General features: G+C 35.4%; 1 protein-coding gene across 7 annotated transcripts; it reads left to right on the top strand.

Annotated features, from left to right (window-relative positions):
* Positions 1-215: 215 nt before the first annotated feature.
* mia2 (MIA SH3 domain ER export factor 2) lies at positions 216-26,057 on the top strand. Of its 7 annotated transcripts, none has more exons than XM_084394126.1 (29): positions 216-481; positions 665-798; positions 957-1,049; positions 1,910-2,117; positions 6,594-6,902; positions 7,090-7,163; positions 9,587-9,718; positions 9,823-9,844; positions 9,965-10,053; positions 10,396-10,467; positions 11,645-11,755; positions 11,831-11,902; positions 11,995-12,099; positions 12,247-12,369; positions 15,352-15,457; positions 15,530-15,576; positions 15,784-15,874; positions 16,518-16,656; positions 16,786-16,887; positions 17,056-17,116; positions 17,399-17,434; positions 17,542-17,609; positions 17,701-17,771; positions 17,861-17,992; positions 18,669-18,794; positions 22,948-23,052; positions 23,409-23,461; positions 23,539-23,731; positions 24,672-26,057. In XM_084394126.1, the coding sequence occupies exons 1-29, from the start codon at positions 361-363 to the stop codon at positions 24,851-24,853; spliced, it is 3,177 nt and encodes a 1,058-aa protein (XP_084250252.1). In that variant the 5' UTR covers positions 216-360; the 3' UTR covers positions 24,854-26,057. The 7 variants fall into 7 exon arrangements, with proteins under 7 accessions (XP_084250252.1, XP_084250253.1, XP_084250251.1 ...); XM_084394127.1 differs by having other exon boundaries at positions 237-481; positions 6,666-6,902; XM_084394125.1 differs by having other exon boundaries at positions 237-481; positions 1,910-3,251; positions 6,666-6,902.
* Positions 26,058-26,064: the final 7 nt, after the last annotated feature.

The raw sequence follows: 26,064 nt of genomic DNA, 5'->3' as shown, positions 1-26,064 counted from the left end.
CTTTATAATTAGCATCCTTGGTGTGAATGGGCATTTACTCACTATAATATGTCAAGTAAAATCCAAACAAGGTAAAAAAAAATGATTACCACTTCATGTAGTCTAACATTGTGAAACCTTATCAGTTTGAATGTGGCTTTGGTCCAATGTGAGTCTGTGATGTGGTGTGTTGTGATGTTAATGATTTACTGACGGTAACCTATAACCCAATCTCTGCTTGTTAGAATGTGATCTGCATAGATTGGCTCATTGTCTGACAAGACAGAGGGAATGACATTTAGCTGGGATTTAGCTTGGCTTTCCCTCTGACTATTAGATTTTAAAATGTATATGATCTACTGAGATGAAGGGAATTGCTGGATGAATCTAAACATGGCAGCTGTGCGTTCATTCATTGTGTTTCATGTTGTCTTTGGCTTTTTACACCACGGTTTGGGACTGATTTCAGACTACAAATTATGTGGAGACCCCGAATGTGAAAGTAAGTTGATCATTTATATTTAAATACCATAAAAGGAAAGATTAGACTGAAACTGTGATGTGTGTTTACCGGTTCATCTTATAATTATATGGCTTTGTGCAAAATATTTCAATGTGATTCATGTGCAAGTTATTGTCATGCTTTCTTATCTTTGAGTATTTTTTCCGTTTCTCATTTCTTCAGGCATGATAAGTCGTGTGCAGGCACAGAGAGACCATACAGCTGAAGACTGCCGCTTTCTAAACCTCAAAAAAGGGGATATGATCACCGTTTACTACAAACTCACTGGAAAAAGAAATGATCTCTGGGCAGGAAGTGTGAGTCTACCATTTTCTGGTTCTGTTCTTGATTAATTAAATTGTTGATGAATTAAAAATATACATGTATGGGTTTAATGTTCTTTAAGCTAATTACGTTTACTGATAAATAAAAACATTATATTAGCATTATATTCATAATATTTTACATTTTGCAGATAGAAAAGCTGTCCGGATTGTTCCCAAAAGATGCCATCAAAGTTGATCAACTGTTTATTGATGAGAAAAAGGAAATCCAGGTGCCGACCCAGGTAATGTATTTTATTTATTTTTTAATTAAAAGAAAGGGTTTTATAAGTTAACCTAACAAATATGCTTCATGTGATGCATCTTTAACTGGTTTTAGGCTGAAAATATTATTTAATATAATCAAATCAACATATACAATCAGTTACAGCAACAAAAACAATTCATGACATCATGAAGTGCAAATTCACCCTGTTTTCTTAATGCATGTTATTGAATGATTCATCCATGCATCCGAGTTTATTTACCATCAGTAGAACCTTTCCGATGGACCAAAGGTTCTTTATAGTGGAAAAAAACTTTATTTTACAGACCTGTTCTGCATGTACAGACTAAGCATTTATTATAGCAAATACAATAACTGGGTAATAACTAAGTAGGTACTAACCATGAACCTACCCCTAAACCTAACCTTGACCCATGTAGTTACCTGATATTATCCAGTACTTTCTTAGTACAGTACACGTACTGTAAAATAAAGTGTAACTGAAAAAGGTTCTTTAGATTACCAAAATGTTCTTTAAATGAAGAAAATAATGGTTATTTTATGTACTGTTTACTGTAAGGTTATTTGGGGAACCAAAAATAGTTCTTCTATGGCTTCACTGCGAAAACCCCCGATAATCTCACCTGTGTCACAATACAGAGGAAAAGATCTGTCAATACTTCTGTCACTACAAAACTTTAAGGCTCGGATCAGGTAGAAATAGATCATTTTTCACTTTCTGTATACAGAACTATCTGACTCAACTTAGCCGGTGTGTTGACGAAGAAATCTGAATGATCTAATTCTTCCTTGTATGCTGATTTGGTTAGAAAAGAGTCTTCCAAGAACATAAATATTAATCATAAATTCTCTCCTCAGGAATATGACTTCATCTGCTTTGATGAAAATGGTTCAGTCATTGAGCACAACACTGCATTTGATGATCTGGGAGATTTCACACAAGAAACCCAAGAAAACCATATCAATGAAGTCCATGATAAACCTACTGATAGAGAAGAGAGTGAACCCAGAACGATTTCTGTTCAAGATGTTTCTGATCAAAACAGCCTCGAGACAACAGAAAAAGGTGGGTCTTCATGGATAGGCTCTGCTGTTAATGGATGGTTTGGCAGGAATGAACAAAGCAATGATGAACCACAGGATGAAAGCAGTGAAGAATCCTTCAAAAGCAGAAAAATAGTGATGGATATCGAGGAGAACCACGTGGAGGAGAAGACGAACTCTGGAACGTTTGGTTGGATCAGGGGTGAACTAACCAATGCTTTTGGATTTGGAAACGAGGAACTAAAGACTGACACTCAGGACAATATTGAGAACCCAGCAAATGATAAAGACACCTCATCTCAGGAGTCTAGCTCCTTGATAACTATGGGTAGAGATGTCTTGGGCTTTAGTGAAGACAATACTCCAGCCGCAACTAAACCTGAAGCTGAGATGGCAGATGAAAACACACACATGGAGGACCAAAGCATTCTTAACCCCAGTCAGAACATGGATGTGGATGACAAAATACAGAGAGATGAAAACAACCCTGATGACAGTGTGGACAATGAGGATGGTCCCATGGAGAACATGAGATCAGAAAATGAAAAAGTAGAGGAACAGACGGGGTGGTACAGCAACATGTACAACAGAATTACAAACCTTTACAAAGAAGAGCAAACTAAACAAGATGAGGATGATGAAGGCAAAGACGGTTCGTCTGAGGAAGGAAGCCCTGGATCCGCTGCAAACACTGAGAACATGGAAACCAAAGAGTCAGAATCAAGCTCAGAATCCATATTTTCAGTCAGCGGCCTGACATCAGTGCTTCAACTTCCATTTCAGGCAGACACAATAGTAAAGAGAGATGAGGAGAAGACAGCAAAGGAAGAAGATCCTGTTAAGGAAGACTTTGATGAGGAACAAAATAATAGCGAGGATCAAGAGGAAGAAATGTTAAGTGATATTGATGAGCAGGACTCAAACCCAATAGACAATGATGTGATTAGTAAAACTCAGTCAGTGTCTGATAAAACAAAAGATAGCATTGCATTTGATAGCACTGAAGAATCTAATATGACAGAAGACGGCACAGACAAGTCAGCAGATCATTTAAACGAAGAAGGTAAAAGTGCAAACAATGCTGATGTTTTAGAGGGAGAGGTGGAGCAAGACATGCAAAGTAATGAGGAAAAGACAGCAAAGGAGGTAGATTCAGGTAAGGAGGACTTTCTTGAGCAACAGAAGTTGAAAAAGGAAGAAATGTCTGATGTTGACGATGTTGATTTAATTAGTGAAACTCAGGCACTATCCGACGAAACAACGACTTTAAAAGACAGTGTTGCATCTGATGACATTAGAGAAGTAGATGGCTTTTCTCAAAAATCTGACACCCAAAATGATGATGATGTTAAATCTGCAAATAATTTAATTGATGTTATTCAAAGCAAAATCAAATTGACTGATTCATCTGATGACATTTCAGAGGACAAGCTGACACAAAGTCTGTCTGATCAAGACAATTTAGACACTATCAAACCACACAAAAGTGATTATGATCAAATTAGCACAGACACTGAAGCTGGTGCTGATACATCTGAACTACCAGAGACAGACATTCATAATGAGTTGCATTATCAAAAAACACAAGAATCAAATGTTTCAGATTTGCACATTGACTCTCATAATAAGACTGTCACAATTAGTCAAAGTGTAAATGCAGATTTGAATTTGAAACCGACTGTGGATGCATTATCAGAATACATTAATGAAAAATGTTTCGCTGAAGATGACCACGGTACATCGAAAGAGGATGGTGAGTTAGTTATGGACAAAAATGACAAGATAGTTATGGACAGAAATTACGAGTTAGTTATGGACAAAAATGACGAGTTAATTATGGACAAAAATGACAAGTTAGTTATGGACAAAAATGACAAGGTAATTATGGACAAAAATGACAAGTTAGTTATGGACAAAAATGACAAGTTATTTATGGACAAAAATGACAAGTTAATTATCGACAAAAATGACAAGTTAGTTATGGACAAAAATGACACGGTAGTTATGGACATAAATGATGAGTTAGTTATGGACAAAAATGACGAGTTAGTTATGGACAAAAATGACGAGTTAGTTATGGACAAAAATGATGAGTTAGTTAAGGACAAAAATGATAAGGTAGTTATGGACAAAAATGATGAGTTAGTTATGGACAAAAATGACAAGTTAGTTATGGACAAAAATGACAAGTTAATTATGGACAAAAATGACAAGGTAGTTATGGACAGAAATGATGAGTTAGTTATGGACAAAAATGACAAGGTAGTTATGGACAGAAATGACAAGTTAATTATGGACAAAAATGATGAGTTAGTTATGGACAAAAATGATAAGGTAGTTATGGACAGAAATGACGAGTTAGTTATGGACAGAAATGATGAGTTAGTTATGGACAAAAATGACAAGTTAGTTATGGACAAAAATGATGAGTTAGTTATGGACAAAAATGATAAGGTAGTTATGGACAAAAATGATGAGTTAGTTATGGACAAAAATGACAAGGTAGTTATGGACAGAAATGACGAGTTAGTTATGGACAAAAATGATGAGTTAGTTATGGACAAAAATGACAAGTTAGTTATGGTCAAAAATGACGAGTTAGTTATGGACAAAAATGATGAGTTAGTTATGGACAGAAATGACAAGTTAATTATGGACAAAAATGATGAGTTAGTTATGGACAAAAATGATAAGGTAGTTATGGACAGAAATGACGAGTTAGTTATGGACAGAAATGACAAGTTAGTTATGGACAAAAATGATAAGGTAGTTATGGACAAAAATGACGAGTTAGTTATGGACAAAAATGATGAGTTAGTTATGGACAAAAATGACAAGGTAGTTATGGACAGAAATGACAAGTTAATTATGGACAAAAATGATGAGTTAGTTATGGACAAAAATGATAAGGTAGTTATGGACAGAAATGACGAGTTAGTTATGGACAGAAATGACAAGTTAGTTATGGACAAAAATGACGCACAATTAGATGAAGTATTATCAAAAAACATCACATTTTACGATGAAAAGTTATCAGATTCAGAAGCTCTTGCAACGGAAGTGGGCAATAAACATAAACTGGACACAAACATAAGGCCTTCTGATGAAGGAACTACTCATATTCCCACTCTTGGAACAGATGAATCAGCTGTTATTAGTGAAGAAAATGTACATACAGACCTTGAGCCAAATTCAGCCCCAAACGCCACAGATGATGACATGGAAAATACCAGCGACTCGCATGATGTGTTACTGGAGATACAAAAAGCAGATATTAGTATTGTTAAGGATACTGATTCAGAAGGTGAATATGCAGATGAGGCTGTAGTGAATAGAGAGCAAAAGGAATTAGGTACAGTTTCTGAACCTACAGATAATTATTTTGAAACAAAAGAGCTAAAGGGTGACACACAAATCACAAACGAGACTCTGATAGAGGAAACCCATACAAAAAGCCCATCACTGAACACATCTGATGGATCTACTAATTCAAAACATGATGGTCATGATCTCAGTTTACCAGAAAATGCAGACACTGATACAATTCTTAACGCTGTTAGTACTGAAGAACCAGGTGACTATACCTCTTCCAAAGAGACAAAATTAACAGATGATATCTTCTCGGAGAATGACCCAGTTCAGGGTGGCAGTATTAATAATGTGCTTGATCAAAATCAGAGTGTTGAAAACAAAGAGGAGACTGACACTGCAAATATGGAGGATCAAACTGATTCAGAAAGTGTCACGAAAAGGGAGGAAAGTGATCAAACCGATTCAGAAAGTGTCACGAAAAGGGAGGAAAGTGACACTGGTGGCACCTGGGATCAAAGTGATGATAGTGACATGGCGGTGCAGTCGGAAGATAAAGAGGAACAGGGTGATGAAGAGCGGCCTGGAAGCCCTGAAATTCAAGAAAAAAAGACTGTCAACCATTCTACAGAAACTTCTAAAGAATATACAAACTTATATCCTCATCTGAGTGAACAGAATATTCAAGATCTTTTCGATTTATTCGGAGACCGCAAGTTATCTTGGCTGGATTCCAAACTAGGAAACACTGATGCAGGCCAAGTTAATACAGATCTTGAAGAACTCAGTGACTTTGAACAGCTGTTGGAATACCATATGAAGATGAACACAAAAGGACGTAATCAACAACATAACAGTTTTCCTGGCAAGAATAGTATTAATGAATACCCAGCACTACAAAAACTGTATACCCTCTTATCTACTCTAAGAGAGAAATATTCACCAGTGATAACAGAAGTCAGTGTAGAAAGCCCAGGTACTGATGATTCGAAACTGATCATTTAAAAAAAACGAATTCCTTAAGAGCATGGCAGATAATAGATTTCATAATTTTGGTGAATATTGCATGGGACAAAAACTTTTGCATATGTGATTGATGGGAAATCTAGGTTTTGTGATCTTACTCTTTGAGTTATGGTATAATGTAAAAGTTGTCATTTTCTATAATGTTCCCTCTCTTTCATCACAGGGATCAGCGAAGATGGCTGTGTTCATGAATCATGTCTAGATGTGAATAAGAATACACTAATCTCCTCAACAGAGCTTGAAAATAATCAAGATACCCAAGACAGATCTGATATAAATGACTTGAGCAACCCTCAAAATGAGCCAGTCACAGAGGAGAAGTACCTTTCAGCAAATGGAGCTAATGTGGAGGGTGTTCAGATTGATGAGCAGGAAATAAGAAAGCATGAGGATTGGGTATCTTCTGAAATCAAGAAAGCTACTTCCCAAAACCATGGACTGATCTCTGAGGAGCATGTTGAATCACAGAACGGTAATCACTTCTTTTTTTTTATATCATCCTAAAATAAAATATTAACATTTTGTCATAACTGTCATAATTTACTCATCCACCTGTTGTTCCAAAACAATTATGAATAAATTACTTTTGAGGCGTGACATTTCACCCTATTAAATAGTAAATGTTAAACACTTATGTATGTTTTTGTTCTTTTTGACAGGTGAAGGGAAATTTTATCAAATGGCAGTTTTTGTTGAAGTCACAATTAATGAAATTGCATCTATAGTGGACAAGGTAGGTTTTCATATGAAATGGTGTAGGAAAAGTATCCTGCTATTTTAAACAAGGGTACATTTGGTGTTTTATATATATATATATATATATACAGTGGTGGTCAAAATTGATGGCACCCCTGATAAATATGATAAAAAATGGCTGTAAAAAATAGATCTCCATTGTTTATCCTTTTGATCTTTCCTTCAAAAAATTCGCAAAAATCTAACCTTTCATTGAAGTAAAAGAATTGAAATTGGGGGGTAAATCACATTATGAAATAAATGTTTTTCTCCAAAACACGTCGGCCACATATATATATATATTAAAGGCAAATCAACAAATTAACCTATAATGTGAAATATATAGCTCGTGTTTTTAAGTGTTTAAAAAAGATTAAACACCTTAAATGTCTGTTTTTGCCTTTTAAAATTATCATTTTAACCAATCCCTTTTTGACTGTTTAACAATTAAAATAATACAATGTCATAATTTAGACAAATTATTGAATTTATATTCTATTTATTCTAGTTTTTTTTAAATTAACTTTTTAATGATGATCATTATTTTATGTTTGTTGTGAGAAAATTACAGAATCACCTAAATCAGTGTTTTTAACTAACTTAGCCTATACAGTATATGTACTGTACAATAGCCTACAGTAAATGTACAGTAGGCCTACATATAGGCTATTTATCTCCTGATTATCCCATATAATACTTAGAAGCAATAATCTGAAGCCACTATTTGTTCAAAATATATAGCATTTCATGCCATATTTTGTGTACCTCGTGGAAACTGCCGACGACTACAGTCTATTTTCTGTCTTGACATGTCGCCAAACAGTGTCATATTTCGCACTCAAGCCAAGGTAATGATATTTATTTTTTCAGTACTACTTTTATATAACTAAATACTTAGAAAGTAAATTAAGCAGTCATTTTGAGATAAGTCGAATCCAGACAGTCTTGAGCTGCTCAACCGGTCTCAGTGACTTTGTTTATAGAGGTATATTATATTTACCTGACACACCCACTAATGAAACATACTTACCCACAAACCAAAACTATATACGTTTCAATACCAGCCCATGACAAATATTTTTTTCGTGAATGCTTAATGACTAATTCCTCAGTGTCGCTAAGTAAGTCTGTCACTTTAAAACACGAACGGGACGTTGTGGCATTCAGCAATTGGTGACGTGTGGAAGAAACCATGACCCTTATAGGGGGTAGTAATGTTGTGTGGAATGTACAGTTTTTCGCATAAAAGCAAAATACTGTTTATATGAACAAAATACGTATGTTTATCTTTTAAAAAACAATAAAACAAATATATCAAGTGTCCTACTTAAATTTTACCGACACAAGCTCTTATGCGTTAAGAATCCCCCCTAAAAAGGAAGAGTGCGCTCTTCCTCTATGCGCACTAGCAGTGTTGAGCAGCATCCGGCGGCACCATGGCATAACAACAGATAAATTAACAGATTAAAGAAGAACTCAGTTTGAATATAATCATGGCAGACGAATTGCAGGCCGAGTCGGTCGTCACAGAAGCGACTGACATGAAAGGAGCAGCGAATATTTACTACACACTCGCGGTGGAGAAAATCAAAGATGTATGTGTCAGTGTGTGAATGATGAAACAGCTTTAGTGTGTATGTGTGGCAGCTGTCAGCAGGTGTCACATATATTTCTAAGTTAACTATCATAGTACACATAATTTACTAGAGTGTAGTATTAACTAGATGTATGCTGGCTTTTAAATGTGTAAACTGCTCTATATTAAGGCATATAACTTAGCTGGTTAGCATTGATGCATCTGGTTCGTTGCTCATTTCAGCTTGTTTTATCGTTGATTTATTAAACGTAATTATTTAACGTTACATATCTACAACAGCTGACTTTATTTACCAGTTTATAACGGTTTAAATTGTGTAGTGTATATGGTTCTTTTACATCTTCCAGTGGCATTGGTTTTGGTCAGTTACTGCTGGTCAATGACAAATGAGGATGTCTGAGATTATAAAAATGAGAAATATTTTAGTTTAAACACGTGGTAGGTTGTTATAGTCCTTTTATATAATTTTAATTTGATTTTAATTTAATTAATTTAATGAGTTAATGTCAGGTGGTGTAACAGTAAAGTAAAAAGTGCTAAAATATTTTATTTGCAAATTGGTCGATTTTTGTGATATGAATTATTATTATTATTATTTTAGAAGTGATAAAAGTTTATGCGAAACTACTATTACCGGTAGGTCTAAAAGGTTTCATCATATGAAAGTGGTGTTAGGTTATCTATAGGACATCCTGTTTAAAATCTTGTGTTCACTTTGTATGTGTGTGTGTGTGTGTGTGTATGTATGACAAAGGGAAAGAAATGTTTATATTTTATACTTAATTTTTTTGAGAATCAGTATAACTGTTTAACTTCTGTTTTAGGTTGTGTCTTCACTTCCTGACGATATACGGCCTGGCCCTGACTTATATGGACTTCCATGGGAAGCTGTGGTTTTTACAGGATTTTTAGGTTTATGCACACTGCTTTTGTTCAGCTGCAGGTTCATTCATTCTGTAAGTCAGGCATTTCTGCTCAAGAATCACATTAAAACGTGCATACTTTATGAATGTCTTCATTTCACCAAGTAATCATGAGCTTTTTCTGTTTTGTTCTGCAGATGAAAAGTCGACTATATGCAAGTGGGTGTTTTCCCATTTCTTTATCTTATTGGCTCTTTTCTTTAAACCTGTCCTTATTATCTGTTTAACTGATACTTACTGTGAGCTCTCAATTGATCCTGGCTGTTGGCTTTTTTGCAGGTAAAGAAAAGCAAATGGCACATAAAGTGGCTGAACTGCTTGATGAAAAGTGCAAAGTGCTGGAGACATTCAGTGAGGTTAAACAGAAGGTGAGAAATGCCATGTTATACACTTCATTTCAAACTGTGATAGAAATGAAGATAAAAATTGATTTTTAAAAAATAGATTCAAATAAGTAAATCATGCGTTTAACAGTATGGTACTATAATGGGCAGAAAAGACAATAATTTGACTTGATAGTGACCTAACAATATTTTTTGGAATAATATTTTAAACATATTTATCATATTTTTCACAATATACATTGGGTCTTTGTACAAGAAACTATGTATATGCCTTGCATGAGAATGATTATATTTGGGGGTGTGTAGCATCTTAAAGACTGAAAACCCCTACTCTAAACAATACTGTCTGTCTGTCTGTCTCAACAGTTTGACAAACTAGAGTCCAAACTGCAGAACAATGGCATGTCTGCGCAAGCTGCAGAAAATGACACTTTAGAGGTAAAGACGATCATTATGTGTGTTTTTTTTCCCCCTTTAAATATTGGTTTCTCAACAATGTTTGTCTTTTAGGAAGTGTTAATTACTTTTTTAATAACCTGTCCTCAAATGTAATATATTAGAGATTGTGGTAGCACTTTATTTTACAGTCCTGTTCCCCGTGTACATGCTATTTACTTATTATAGAAATTGCAATAACTGGGTAATAACTAGGTTCTAACCCTGAACCTACCCCTAAACCTAACCTTAACTCATGTAGTTACCTTATATTATCCAGTACTTTCTTAGGTAAGTACACTGTAAGTAAACGTAAGTGCACGCACTGTAAAATAAAGTGCAATTGAGATTGTATTACTCATAGTTGCCACTCAAACCTGTTTGTAAAAAAAACATGCAATTGCTTAGCCACTAATGTTTAAAGTGCCCCTATTATGCTATTTTAAAGGTTCCTGTTATTGTTTTGGAGGTTTCCAACAATAGGTTTACATGCATCCAAGGTCAAAAAACACTTTCATTTTCATTTTCTCATAATATACATTGCAGCATCACCTCTTTTCTCACAGTGTCTGAAATGGCTTGATCAAGGATCTGGTCTCTCTAAACCCCTCCTCTCTGAGAGCCTGCTCTTCTCTGATTGGTCAGACGGCCCAGTCTGTTGTGATTGGTCTACCGCCTACAGTGCTTTTCGAAAACAAAATGACCATTACCAAATTACTTCCTCAGCACTTGTATACATAGTTATACGAACAGTAACAATGGCGTCAGTTTTACCGTATCAATGGCTTTGCAGTGCAAAACACAGCGTCTTTTCAACATGTCGACAACACAAACCAAACTCTTCCAGCCCTCATCTACAATTACAGTGTTTGAGGGCGGGTCAAAGTAGATGTTGTTCGCGGGCAGCCAATGAATACTATAGACGGACAGTGGACATTATGCAGGAAATGAGACTGGAATTAGTGACAACTCGTTTCGGCAATTCAGAATCTATTCTTTCTTTTAGGAGATTTGTTGTGCACTTTGACCTTTAAAACTCTGCAGACCTTTTACGTTCACAAACAGCTATATTACACACTGAATGAAAGGTAAAGCATAATAGAGGCACTTTAAAAAAAAAACTTGTCTCCCTGACCACTTCACTTGTTACCTGACCCTTGTCCAATTATGTTGCCCTTAGGTGTCGTCAAAGAAACTTGAACAGTCAAATGCTCAGATAAAAAAGGAAGTTAAGAGGCTACAAGAAGAACTGTCCCAACAAAACAAAGCAAGAAAACAACAAGAGGATCAGGTAATGTTGTCATACACACAGATGCACGTTATGTTGCTTGAATCTGTCTAAATGGCTTTTATTTCTGTTTTACAGCTTGCTGAACTCGAGCAGATTTTAAGTAATTTAGAAGAGGAAGCTAAAGATCGAAAGTCCCAGTTAGAACAGGTATTGACTATGTGTATGATGCATATTTCAGTCATATTCCTCAATAATTGTCGTTTGTAATTCTAAACTGTTACCTGTATTTTCATGTGCAGGACAACACAACACTGAAGATTCATGAGATCAACACAGAGAGACTACAGAAAAACCTGCAGGCGGCCAAAGAAGAGCATGCAATGCTCCTCGAGAGTAAAGCACAGGTGAGATTTGTGTTTGTGTGTTTAGTTTAAAGAGAAAAAAATTATATATTTTCAAGCTTTAACATAACTGTTATAAAATCATTGTAATGCAAGACGTTTCATGGCTTACATTTACCATGCGTGTATGTATGGCCATCACCACTACAGCTTGTGCAAGAAGCAGAGGACTGGGGTGAACGCCTCGGTGAGCTGGAGGAGGAGATGAAAATGTGTGAAAGATCTCATTCTGGCATGCTGGAGGACTGCACAAATAAAGACGAACGCATCAAGGTAAAAACACATCGACACCAGAATAGAAGTTGACTAGTATGGGTTTGTCAAGTATATACGCCACAAAAAAGTTTGGAGTTGGTAAGATTTTTTTAACAATGTTTTTGTAAGAAATACTCACCAGGGCTGCATTTATTTGACCAAAAATACAGTAAAACAGCAATATTGTGAAATATTTTGACAATTTAAAATAACTGTTTTCTATTTGAATATATTTAAAAATATAATTTATTCCTATGATGGCAAAGCTGAATTTTCAGCATCATTACTCGAGTCTTCAGTGTCACATGATCCTTCAGAAATCATTCTAATATGTTGATTTGCTGCTCAAGAAACATTTATTATTAGGGATGCACCGAAATGAAATGAAATTTTAAGACGCACTTGCCCAAAAACCCAAAACGAAAATTAAGAATAAATTAAGAATCAATTAATAAATCAAACACTCAGATAGCTAAAACTGAGTACAAACATTTAAACTGCACATGAAATCAACATTTTAATAACAGAATTGTTTCTACTCCAGAAATATAAACATTTAAAAGACAATAAACTGTAATAACTTGTTTTCATGACAGATTTATTCATTCATACATTAAATAATGAAGACATCACTAACAGGTTAAGCAAAAATGTAATGAATATGTAATACAGTTGCATATATTAAGCAAAAGTGTTTTTTTTTGTTTTTTTTTCTGTTAACTAATGAGTTCATGAACATTGAATAGCTTTCTTGGGGTTAACATTTAGTGACATTGTATAAACTACAAGCTGTTTTATTGACGTCTTTCCCCGGTTGATACACGAATTGAGCGATTACATGAGACAGGATTCATTTCGGTAAGTTGTAGTGTATATTTCAACATACCTTCTGATGTTCACCCATGTTTATTTCCTGCTAACTAGTAGTAAAGAGGAAATAAGATGATCGGTTCACATACGCTTGATCCATGCTGCCGCTTGAACTAAGGAGGCTACAGTGATCTGTCATGCCGTATTAAAGAGCGCCAAAATTTTAAAAAATTGTTTGAATTTCATATAAAAATCAAAAAAAATATTAAGTTGAGACTTTGCTTCATATTAAAAGTAACAAAGGGCAAAGCTTTTTACGATTATTGGATGGCTGGCAGGCGTGCAACAAATGTTTAGTGAAATTTTGTTCAGGCTTCAACCGAAAATAGATTTTAGATAGATTTAGATTTCAGAAACCATATAATTTCAGATTAAAATCGAGAAATTAATATTGACAATTCAGAGCTAGTGTCCACACAGCTGACTGTTGTAGCTTATCCACCTTGTGTGCACGGAATAAATCAAAACATGCCATCGGAGAAGTGCTAATTAAACGGTGCATCCCTATTTCTAATTATTATCAATGTTTAAAACAGAACAGCATTTATTTGAAATGTCTTTTCATTAATTTAATGCATCCTTGCTGAATAAAATAATACATTTCTTTAAAAAAATATATATTACTGACTCCAAACGGTAGTGTGTGTGATATAATAAATTGATAACAAATTAGATGTACACAATATTGTGGAAATTAAATTTATATATATATATATATATTATAGAGCTGCATGATTAATTGTTAAATTATGGTTCAAACACCCACGTATTTCTTATTCCTAAATGACAACGATTCGCTATTTCTATTAAGCCTTTGACAAGTATGATCACAGCGAAACATAAATCTTGGTTGGTGCTGATGCTGATCCAGAGAGAGCAGTTATCATGTGTAAAGGGCTCCAGACTAGCATTTAAGAGCAGTAGCACCTCTGCCGCTCAGTTCTACAGATGGTGGTGCTAGCACCTGATTTGGTGTTGCTGGGGGGGATAATATTATATTATTTATTAAGTTTTATTAATAATCAGAAAATGACTATTGTTTTGCATTAATAAGTGCAGTTACTAATGATATGTTTGCGTGTGCATGTATGTTTGTTTATTGGAAATTTGACAGTAAAACACTGAGCTTGAATTGAGATGCAGATAAAAATGTACTTTTATTAACAGTAATGTACAAAAACCTAATTTTTATAGGGAAAATGTAAGTATTCTTCTTTTAAATGTACCATTGTTCTATTAGCATCATACTGAACTGACTAACAGCTTAAGTGATTCTTAAAGGAGCACTCTTTACTTGCTTTCTGTGTAATTCAGTCACAATTTGAAGAAAAGATTTTGTTTTTCATGAGACTTTGTGACTTCCCACTTTTTAAAGTCAATAAGTGCTCCTCTGCCGCCATCTACTGTTTATAGTGGTAATTTAATGTCTTTAATAAAAAATAAAAATAAAGGTGTTTGTTTGCCACGAAGTCTTCTTTTTCCTACATCTTCAAACTTTTAGTTTTACAAACCATCACATTAAAATGTTATATTTAGAGCTTTGAAGTGCTGGAAAAAGTGTGAAGCACTTGAAAGCCCTTGAAATGTGCTTACATTTTAATCTCAAAAGATTCGAAACCTGAGATGAATATTTCTGCCACAATACCATGGTTCCAGTTAGCGTTGTTACGTTAAATCCATGGTGAATGTTTGTGATTTGTGGATTGAAAAGCCTTCTATAACTTGTTCGTTCATGGCACAGTGTTTCTCCTGGTTTCTACATCAGTGCTGTTTGATCCGATTCAGTTTATAACAGAGAATTGTGCGCTAAATTTGAATGCTTCTCATTAGATCTTGCAGTTAGCTGTGATTATTAATGCAGCTTTTATCAGTTGGGCAATAAGTTTGTGGCACCAGTAAAATTGTCGCACCGGCAGGAAAAAAGGTCGGAGACCATTTGGTGACAGTCTGGAGCCCTTTGTAAAGTTATGAAACAGCTTCACAAACAGTTTTTTCAACCACACAGTGTCATATATATATTGGTTTGTCCACCGATAGATCGGTCTGTCCACACAATCTTGTACCCAAAACTGCATTTCAGTAAAACTGCATTTCTAAAAATCTGTTTGTCTTTTTCTTTTCTTATATCAGTCCCTGACAGAGTGCCTTTTGAAGATGAGAGATTGGGATTCTGAGGACGAGAGCAGCTTTGATGGCAGCACTAATACAGCTGGAACTGAGAATGGAGACAGTTCAGGTGGGAATATTGTTAGTCTGTTTTTAAGTCAAGTCTTGAAGTATCGTCTCATGAATTTTGTTATCCTTGCAGAATCCCATGAGAAGCAAAAAGTACAGAAACTCATTGAAGCAGCCAAGGTATTCCTACTTACATCCTGGTTGTCTCTAACATAGTGAACCACCTAGATGGCACATATGACTGCCAAACATGATGCCTAGGATGGCAGCTCATTAGGTTTTGAAACACAACCCTTATGTGTCAGATTAAATGAATAATGCCTGTCTACATCCAGAATACTAATAGAAATTATGCTATAAATAAGTGAGTCCTTCTTTTTGTCACAGATGAGTGCAGACTTAAAGTCCATGGAGGAGGACAAAAACAGGGTGTTCGGCAAACTTGCAGATGAAATGAAAGCCAAAGAAGATCTCCTAGGTAAACAGTTTGGTTCCACAATTCAAACAGGTTTAAAGATGCATGAAACTATTCATTTGATATATTATTTTGTTGATTTAAAAGTTTTGATTGGTTGTAGAAAGACAGTGTGACCCATTCATACATGGTAAGATCTTTAGGCACCTTATGCACCTTATTATCCGATCAATTTGTATTCTTATCTTGCATCACGATGGATTTGCTTTCAAATTCAAATGTATTTATAAAGCACATTTAAGAAATCAAATGGTTTTTGCCAAAGTGCTGTACAACACAGGGTCACAATAAAACAAGTGAAACGCATAAAACACAACATTTAACAGCTCTCATACTGTGTTTAACGCCTTAGGATAAAAATAGGTCTAGATTTGGGCATGCCTAGCATGCAGAGGCAAATTATTCCATAGTTGTGGCGCAGCAACCGCACAGTCTCCCCTGCTCTTCAATCTTGCTCTTGGAACGGCCAAAAGGAAATGGTTGGCAGATCTTTCCTACAAGTTTTTATAGGATAGCAATTACTATGCAAATAGTATGATGAGCAATACAACTGGAGCTTATTTGGTTTAGCCTGATTATATCAAACAGTATAATTTAGACTCCAAATGAAGATTAGACTTGTTTTCTTGTTTCTCTGTATTCTAAGAGGGGATCAAACAACTTGAGGGGCAGAAGGAGGTGTTGGAGTCAGAGAGTGTCAGCTATTCTAGTGAAAGCCAGAAACTCCAGCAGAAACTCCAGATCATGACGGAGATGTACCAGGAGAATGAACTCAAACTGCACAGGTTTGGACCGGAGCATAGAAGCTGCATCTCATAAAACACAAACTTCATCTTCCACTCATTGTCTCTTTTTTTCATTGGAAATGAAAATACTAATGCCAATAATTCAATTATTTCTTAAACTCTGGTCAGGTTGTTGACGGTGGAGGAGAAGGAGCGCTCGCAGAAGGAGGAGAAGCTCAACAAGGCAGGCAAAAAGATCAGTCTCGCTGCAGAGGGGCTCGTCACTTATAGGTGAGAGAAACTTGTTTAGCACACATGAGGAAGTCGCGTTAAGTATGTTCGAGTATGTGTTAAAATAAAAGGAAATGTGCTCTGAGAAAGGCAGGAAACATAATGCAAAATGGATGTTCACCAAAACAGGAAGGTTACATTATAGTCTATTTCACTATGTTTAAATAGACAACGAGCCAAAGAACTAGAGGAGGAACTGGACCGGACTTCACAAGCTTATAAGAATCAGGTGACACACTTAAAATTCCTTACTTACAGAGTTACAGACTCTGTCCATGATTTATATATATATATATACACACATATTAGGTGATTTGAATCGCTCGACATCCCTAATAAATATATATATATATATATATATATATATATATATATATATATATATATATTATATATTTATTAGGGATGCCGAGCGATGTCAGACACAATGTGTCTGGGATGTCAGACACAAATCTTAAAATGTTCAAAACCTGACCAATTTATAATATCCTGTTGTATTTATTATATACAGATTACTTCTCATGAGAAAAAGGCGCATGATAACTGGGTAAGTTGTTTTCCGACCACTTAAGTTTGATCTATATCAGTTGTCAGTAGCTTACAGATGTATTTTGTGTCTGATGCTCTCTGTATTCTGAATCGTCTGTGTTACAGCTAGCCGCGAGGGCCGCGGATCGAGACCTGGCTGATGTCAAGAGAGAAAACGCTCATCTCCGCCAGAGGTGAGATTGGCTAGAGAGTACTTTGCTTTAGTGTTTTCTATACAAGAGAAGCAGCATTTACTCATTCATATGAATGTGTTTACAATTACAGGCTGACTGATGCCCAGTTCAAAGTCGATATTCTCGATAAGGATATACGAGAAGGCAGACCTTTATTTAGAGGTCAGATTCTCTGCATTTCCCTTGCATAGTACATGTCTCTCTATGTTTAAAATGGTATTAAACATGAGATGCATTTCTCCATGTCTAAGATGAAAGATCTCCATATGGACCCTCTCCTCTCGGCCGACCATCCTCAGAAACACGGGCCTTCCTGTCCCCTCCTACACTAATGGACGGCCCCCCTCGACTCTCACCTCAGTTTGTTATGGGTCCAGGCAGAGGTGATATACACAAATCCTTTCCTTTTATATTCTGGGAAATGTCTCTTAGCTAGTATGAGCAATGTGATTTATTCATTGCATTCTCTGTCTTTAGTTTAGCAAGGTTATCTTGCTATATTTTGTGTGTGTGTGTTTGTATCACCTTCATGAATCCTGTAAAACTGCATGTTCCCATAAAATATAGTTGACATGTTTGCGTTAAGGGTAACGGGTCTGATTTCTCACGGTTTGCTTTGCTTTGCTTGGTTTGGTAAATGCTTGATACGTGGCTATTTCTAATGGCTTCTGTAAATTCAGCTTCATCATCAGCACCATCACAGGAATATAATTGATATATCCAGTACCATCTTCACAACTGCTCAAGTGACTATTAGTATACTATCTATGAGTTTTTTTTATCCTCTTTAGGTTATTTATTGCATATCAATAATAATTAAACACCTGAGATGTACCAGTGGCATTTTTTTTTAGGGTACAAAACGCACACTAAACCGTGGGCAACCAACCATTCCCCAAGTTTACATATAGTCGAGTCTCTTCATGTTTTATTACCTCGTTAATATTTTGTTGGTTGTCTCCCTTCCCTCCCTTTTCCATTCTTAACTTCCTCAAATATTTGGATGTGCTGTCTCTCCACTCCATTCATCTTCCTTCACTCTCACTGTCACATAATCAGCATCCCGAGGCATGGTAGAGCCCCCTAGTGGTGGGCCAGACTTTGAGCGGAGTGGCCCTCACTCTGATAGTGGCTCACTGTCTCCCTCCTGGGACAGGGAACGCAGGGGCCCTCCCGGCCCTCCAGGTACAGTGATGTTCCCACTGCTCTGGCTGTCCTGTAGCAGGAGGAAATACTTCTCTAGCTCTCAAAAGTCAAGAACCATGAGCACATTAACATAAGTTTTATTTTTTACATATTTGCTGAGGTTAGCCAATCATAACCAGGCATAGTCTTAAAGGTACAGCATAGCAAAAACCACCTGTTTATTTATGACAATCAGAGAGAGGGAGGAAATGGTTGTGTGAAACTAGATTATAATGCAAGACATTTTTACTAATATTATTATAAATTGACTTGACTTGGTAACACTTTACAATAAGGTTCATTAGTATTAGTTGACTACATTAGTTAACATGATCTAATAACAGGGATTAAAGTTCTCCGTCGCTACGACGGATTTCCGTTAATTGCAGCAAGTCTATGACGGATTTCCGTCATTGCGGGTTCCAGTCTGTCCTTAAAGTCTTAAATTCACTTTTCATAATTTTAAGGCCGTAAATAGGCTTTCATTTCTCAAATAGTGTAATAAATATCTTAATTTTAGTTTGAATAGGTCTTAAATTAAGGAAAGACGAGGTGTATTCACCCTGCTGAGGGGGATGTGATCAAAGCCTGGAGTGGAGCAAAAGCACGTTCCTCTCTCCACTCTAAGCACTCTGTAATCACTTCGCTCATAGTCCACTCCGGGTTTTCAATTACCGCTCACGGAAAGTGCATGTCAGGCTACAGCTGAGCGCTGAGGTAGAACTATATTTCAGTGACACACTTATAATGCAGGTAGGGCTGGGCGATATCGATATAAAAAATATATCGATATATTTTTTAAATGCGATATGGAATTAGACCATATCACATCGATATAGTTCAAATTTGCGCTGTGATCCTTGCTCCCCGCGCCTCCGCTCCTCCTTTTCCACACTGCGTGCGTGTTTAGAGCATGTTATGTTATGAGAGGCGAATCATGACTACTTCAGAAAACCCAGCACAATAGGAACTACCAGGCAGGCAGTGACATAAGTGTACGCTGAAATAAAGTTTTTCACCTCAGAAAAACGGACTTTCTTGTCCTGTCAGCCGTTATCCTGTTCTCGTAGCGCACACTCAATTGCACGCGCAAATTCAGCGCCGCGCGCTGTATTGCTTCACTGATCAAGTGCAAAAGAAACTACGAGCATGCAACGCCGTTACGTTGTAAATTACACGAAATAAAAGTAATGCAGGTATGATTCTCATTCTATTCACCAGTTTCCATGTTTCATTAACAGTTATTGTTAATATTGTGTATTCACCATGGTAACTGTCGTTTCCATATAACCCCAAAATGCCACTATTTTTCTTTGTGTTATTTTTTATATTTTTAAATGACTGGCTCATACCAACATTGTATTAACAAAAACTAGTTTGGGACTGCTATTTAATAGCTTTAGCCTAGGCCTAATGTTTACAGTGCTATGCATAAGTTTAGACACCCATGCTAAAGTTGACTAAAAAGAGGAATAAAAAATCATCTTTTGGAAACTGAACTTAATGCCTTAATTTGAAAAATTAGGAAAAATCCAACCTTAAAGGACACCAATTTTCTTTGTGAATAAATAATGTATCGTAAATAAATAAATGTTCTTCCTTAAAATACAGGGTGCATAAGTTTGGACACCCCTATGTTAAATTCCCATAGAGGCAGGCAGATTTTTATTTTTAAAGGCCAGTTACTTCATGGATCCAGGATACTATGCATCCTGATAAAGTTCCCTTGGCCTTTGGAATTAAAATAGCCCCACATCATCACATAGCCTTCACCATACCTAGAGATTGGCATGGTTGTATTTCAGTTAGCCTAATAGCTGGTTTGATTTGCATTGAGAGATGATCTTATGGAAAGTATCTCTAGGTATGGTGAATGCTATGTGATGATGTGGGGCTATTTTAATTCCAAAGGCCAAGGGAACTTTATCAGGATTCATAGTATCCTAAAAAAAAAAAAAAAAAAAAAAATCTGCCTGCCTCTATGGGAATTTAACATAGGGGTGTCCAAACTTATGCACCCTGTATTTTAAGGAAGAACATTTATTTATTTACGATACATTATTCATTCACAAAGAAAATTGGTGTCCTTAAAGGTTGGATTTTTCCTAATTTTTTAAATTAAGGCATTAAAGGTATAGCGGAGGATCTTTTTACTTCCGGGTGGATACCCTATACTATTGGTCCTCCTAATTGTCAATCATTCTGGTGAATCAATCAAACTTTTCAAAAAGTGGAGAGGGCGGGACTTATCTAAAATTCGGAAAGATCCTCCGCTATACCTTTAAGTTCAATTTCCAAAAGATGATTTTTTATTCCTCTTTTTAGTCAACTTTAGCATGGGTGTCTAAACTTATTCATAGCACTGTATTTATTAGTACTAGTCTTTACTATTAGTCATATTCTTACAATTTATGTTAAGTAAAGGGGAAAAGTAACTTACTTGTGTGTTAACAAATTTTGTGTAAACGTGTTATAATTTGCATATATAAATATATATATATATATATATATATATATATATATATATATATATATATATATGCAAATTATTAATTATATTAGTATGTTCCATGCCTGGTTTTCATAGATTAAAATATAGCTTTTAAAATACGCCTACTGGCAATATTAAAGCGGTTTAAAACGTCTCCCCTTAAAACGCTATTGGTCTCGACTATTTAAAAAGTTAAAGGAATATGACTTGGCCTAAAAAAAAAATTTCAGTCAGAAGAATTTTTTTCACTTTAATCCCTGTAATAATGAACAATACATCTACAGCATTAATTAATCTTAGTTAATATTCATTTTAACATTTACTAATACATTATTAAAATCAAATGTTGTATTTGTTAACATTAATGCACTGTGAACTAACATGAACAAACAATGAACGACTGTATTTTTTTTTGAACAAAGATTAATCAAAACTGTAACAAATGGTTTGTTCATTGTTAGTTCATGTAAAGTGTTACCGAAATTAAATTGAAAAAATAAATGCTTCAGAAGCGTACAATATGCAAACAATGAGGCTTATTTGCTCATTTCAGTGTCAGTTTGCTATTTATTTATGAATAGCAATTATTGAACTGTCTTGTGCCTGTAATTTAGCCAACTGTGTGAAGTGAGGCTCATATAAAGGTGTTTCTGTTACTGAAGCTCAAACTCAGTTATTCAGAGGTCGCTGAGAAGCGCTGACTCAGCCGCACAGCTCATTGAAGAGTCGCAGAACTGGGCCTTCTTTGTTCTAGACGTTTCTGCGTTTTTGGCCAGTGCGTCAGGCTTTGTCCCACTGCCCCCTGCTGCTCCTCACTGCTGGGCCTAATACTGTCGCTTCAGCGCAGTCATTAGTTATTTCATACTGCAGGCGTGAAGAGCACAGGACATCACTGACATTCTGTAAATATGTCATTATCATCATGGCCAAACCTAGAGTGGTGGTTTTACATTGTGTGTAGTGCATCATTACCATTGCATCCTCTGTGTTCATCAGCCAGGTCTTTTTAGATGTATAATAACTTCAGTTTTTATTTGTAATGCAGGGAACACTTTTTTTTTTTACAGTGGCCTTGTTACACGTTACATGTAGTTACTATAATACTTACTATATAATAATAATTATTACTGTAAATTGTGCATAATTACATGCAACTAACCTTAACCAAACCCTAATTCTAATCCTAACCTTATAATTAATTATTATTACACAGTTCTAATATATAATTACACTGTAACACGGACACCTTAAAATAAAGTGTAACCGTAATGTACAATGTGCTCGAAAGGTTGTAGTGTGTAGTTACATACATATATATTATAAATAAATAGGTTACACTTTATTTTAAGGTGTCATTGTTACAGTGTAATTATATAATTATGTACTGAGTAATATTAAGTAACTACATGTACTTACTATAGGGTTAGGGTAGGATTAGGATTTGGTTGAGGGCTATTTGCATATAATTATGCATAATTTACTGTTATTACTATGGTGAGTATATGTAACATATGTAACAAAGATACTGTAAAATAAAGTGTTACCTAAATATGTAAATGTTTTATCTGATGCCATAATATGCATTCAAAAGGCTCTAGGGTTTAGTTATTATAATAATAATTAATTAACTAAATTAATGTCTTTTTTTAATATTATGTTTAGGTCACCCTCTCCCAGATCCAGGTTTGGCATATAGAAGGCCTCCTCCAGGTCTGTATCCTATGGGTCCTTTGCCTCCTAGATTTCCGTACTTGGGTGACAAATCAGGTGAGCCTTTCCATGTGACCTCTTCTACAATATGTTTGACATCTCCTCTGCTTCTCTTAAAGGTCAACTGTAACTGTAGAATTATAAATAGCCTATATGACTCATATATACAAGCCTAACATCATAAATAATAAGGAAAAACTGAGCTCCATATTCCCATGGTAATTCGAGTACCATTATTGGCAGAAACTCCCTGCTGACTTGTTTTTATGTAGCTCATGTAATGGCATTATCAAAGCATGAATGAGCACTTTGTTGCAACAATCTTCAAGAATTAAATGAAAATGAAAATGTAAGATGGAGACTTTGGCTCACAGATCCTTAAATTATTTACTCTCTCTGCTTTTCTTTTTCAGATCCATCATTTCTAAGAAACAGCTCATCTATCAGTGAGAATGAGAGCAGAGAAGTGAGTAAACCTCTCTGCACTATATCACTCGATGGAGTTTTTGTACACAGCCATAACTGAAATGTGTCTTCTCACAGGGTCCTCCCACGATGCCTGGTGACATGAGATTGCCCCCGGATCCAGATTCAAGAATGGGACCTCCTCCGGGCCCCCCGTTAATGGGAATACCTCCACCGATGGACCCTAGGGACCCACGTTTCCCACACAGGGGCCCTTATGGACCTCCGGAGTTCTTTCCCCCTCGTGGGCCAGGAGTTCCCGCCATGGGCAGTAAGTTCACTTTTTCCACTTGTGCAGGTGGAAATTTTTGCTGAAATGTCAGATTAAAGACAAAGTGTAAGTGCATCTGAAGCAAATTTAGCTTCTGAAATGTGAGGGTTTTTTTGCGAATGAAAAGCATATTTATTGGGAAATAATTTAGATTTGAAAAAAATATAAATAAATTGGATAAATGATTTGGTTGATAAAGTTGATTATTATTGGTTACTATTATTTAGTAATTATTATTAATTTTAGTAATTTATTAGTACTCAATTTTTGCTATTTTCAATCTATATTTGACACTATCCTTGTTCAAATCGATCAATTCTCATCATTACTATTACACTTAACTTTTAGCTCAATTTAACTAAAATATATATATATATATGTATATGTGTGTATATGTGTGTGTATATATATGTATGTATATGTATGTGTTTGTGTGTGTGCAAAAGGCTACATCACTTCCGTTTTGTGTTCTAGTACAAATTGATCAATTATTATTATTATGTTATTAGACTTTAATTTTGCCATTTCATTTATTACAAAATAAGAAATTTGAGGTAGAATCAATTTAGTTTTGAGTATTATTATTATTATTATTATTACACAAACTTTTGCCACTGGATTTATATCATGATAGGACTCACCTATCTGGATTATTATTTTTTTTAACACATTTATTTATTAAACTATTTAATCTATATACATTCATGGGAATTTGTACAAAAGGCTTCATCATTTCAGAGTTTTCAGTCTGATTATTTGGCAGTGTCCTAGTACAAATTGATAAAATTTTATCATTATTATTATTACACTTTAATTTTTGCCATATGAATTATTACAAGTTAGGACTCAGCTACTTGGATTCTTTTTTTTACACCTTTATTTAAATTCTATGTATACTGTCTTAGTACAAACTGATAACCTTTAGCACCATTTCCTCTAGTGCGAGGGCCACTTCCCCCTGGAATGTTTCCCAGAGCTCCAATGCCGCTCCCTCAACATATGGGCTATCTTCCACCACGACATCTGTGTGACAGTTTCCCCCCCGGACCGCCTCCCAGACCCTCCCCACCAGGCAGCGAGCAGCCGCCCAACCAGTCGCCCTCTCCTCATGATGTCATCTGATCTTCCCATCTCACGCTCTCTTCCTGCAGACTGTTTTCAGCTTCCTGTTGTTGTGCTCAGGGGGTGTTTCCTTTGATATGTAACCACAGTAGCCTTGTGGTTAACTATTTTGTCTTAGTCGAAACTTGTTTGAAAGAGCAAGCATGGCAAAGGATACAGCACATACCACTGGTTATTTTACAAAGAGGAAGTTGATGTCTGTGTTTCAGGTACAGTGTAAGTGTGCAGCCTTTCTGAACCTGTAGGTAAAGTGTAAAAAGTCAATGAGACTGCCTTATAGGATTATAGGTGCTCAGGATTGTAATATTATGATGCTTTTTTAAATTGAAGGTAGTTGATGAAAGGTCCTCATATTTGTCAGACTGTATATATAGAAAGTGTACTAAGTATATATTGTGAATAGGATGTTGTTGAAACCCAGACTTTGGTAACTAACTCGACAAATCCAACAACTCAGTCCAGAGAACCGTCCATGTAGCGCGTATATATATATATTTATAGTTTCCTCAAATAACAATTCATGCCTTAAAAAAAAAAAACGTGGTCTGATGAAATCATATACATTAATAATAAAGATGTCATTGGATTGCTTTCAGTTTTCTGTGCTAAGATATAAAGCGAACACTTCATGGTTCCCACAATCATGAAAAACTTGGAAATATCCAGGAAGTTAAAAAGTGTGATTTCCAGAAAGAATGCAGAAGTGCAGGTCAATACTGATAATAGTGTTCATGTTATTTATGCCTGATTTCCGATAAACGGCTGGCTAATATTTTTTTTTTAAAGTATACTATTAATTAAATCAGTTGTTTTAAATGCTTTGCATAAATGTATGCATCACAACAATGTACAGTATGAAAAATGGACATTTTGTGATTTGCTTAAGATATATTTAAGTGTAAAGATTAACTACAAGTGAACAAAGGTAATGTAAGTGTAAACAGGGAAACTGAGTGTTGGCTATGAATATCTAAATATGTAGAATTGCAGTAGTTTAATGCTGTACGATTACACTTTTCAGAATGAACTAATGTGGTGATTTAGGAAATGCCTAACAAGTAACAAATATAAGTTTTTGGTTTTGTTACAGTGCTTTACTGAGCTCAAGTACAATGTGATCGGAACGTGTTTTACCCATTTCAAGTAAGATTAACTAAAACATGAAACTGATAAATTCACAGAATAAAAGATCTGATAACCAATATCACACT

This window comes from Rutilus rutilus, assembly GCF_951802725.1.
Source record: "Rutilus rutilus genome assembly, chromosome: 21".
NCBI classification, from domain to species: domain Eukaryota; kingdom Metazoa; phylum Chordata; class Actinopteri; order Cypriniformes; family Leuciscidae; genus Rutilus; species Rutilus rutilus.
This window is presented reverse-complemented; position numbering and strand designations above follow the sequence as displayed.

Coding starts and splice junctions, on each gene's coding strand:
- mia2 (XM_084394121.1), top strand. CDS start 3,860: ATGGACAAAAATGACAAGATAGTTATGGACAGAAATTACGAGTTAGTT. Junction 16,888..17,055: donor GAGGGGCTCGTCACTTATAG/GTGAGAGAAACT, acceptor ATGTTTAAATAG/ACAACGAGCCAAAGAACTAG. Junction 17,993..18,668: donor TGTTATGGGTCCAGGCAGAG/GTGATATACACA, acceptor TCACATAATCAG/CATCCCGAGGCATGGTAGAG.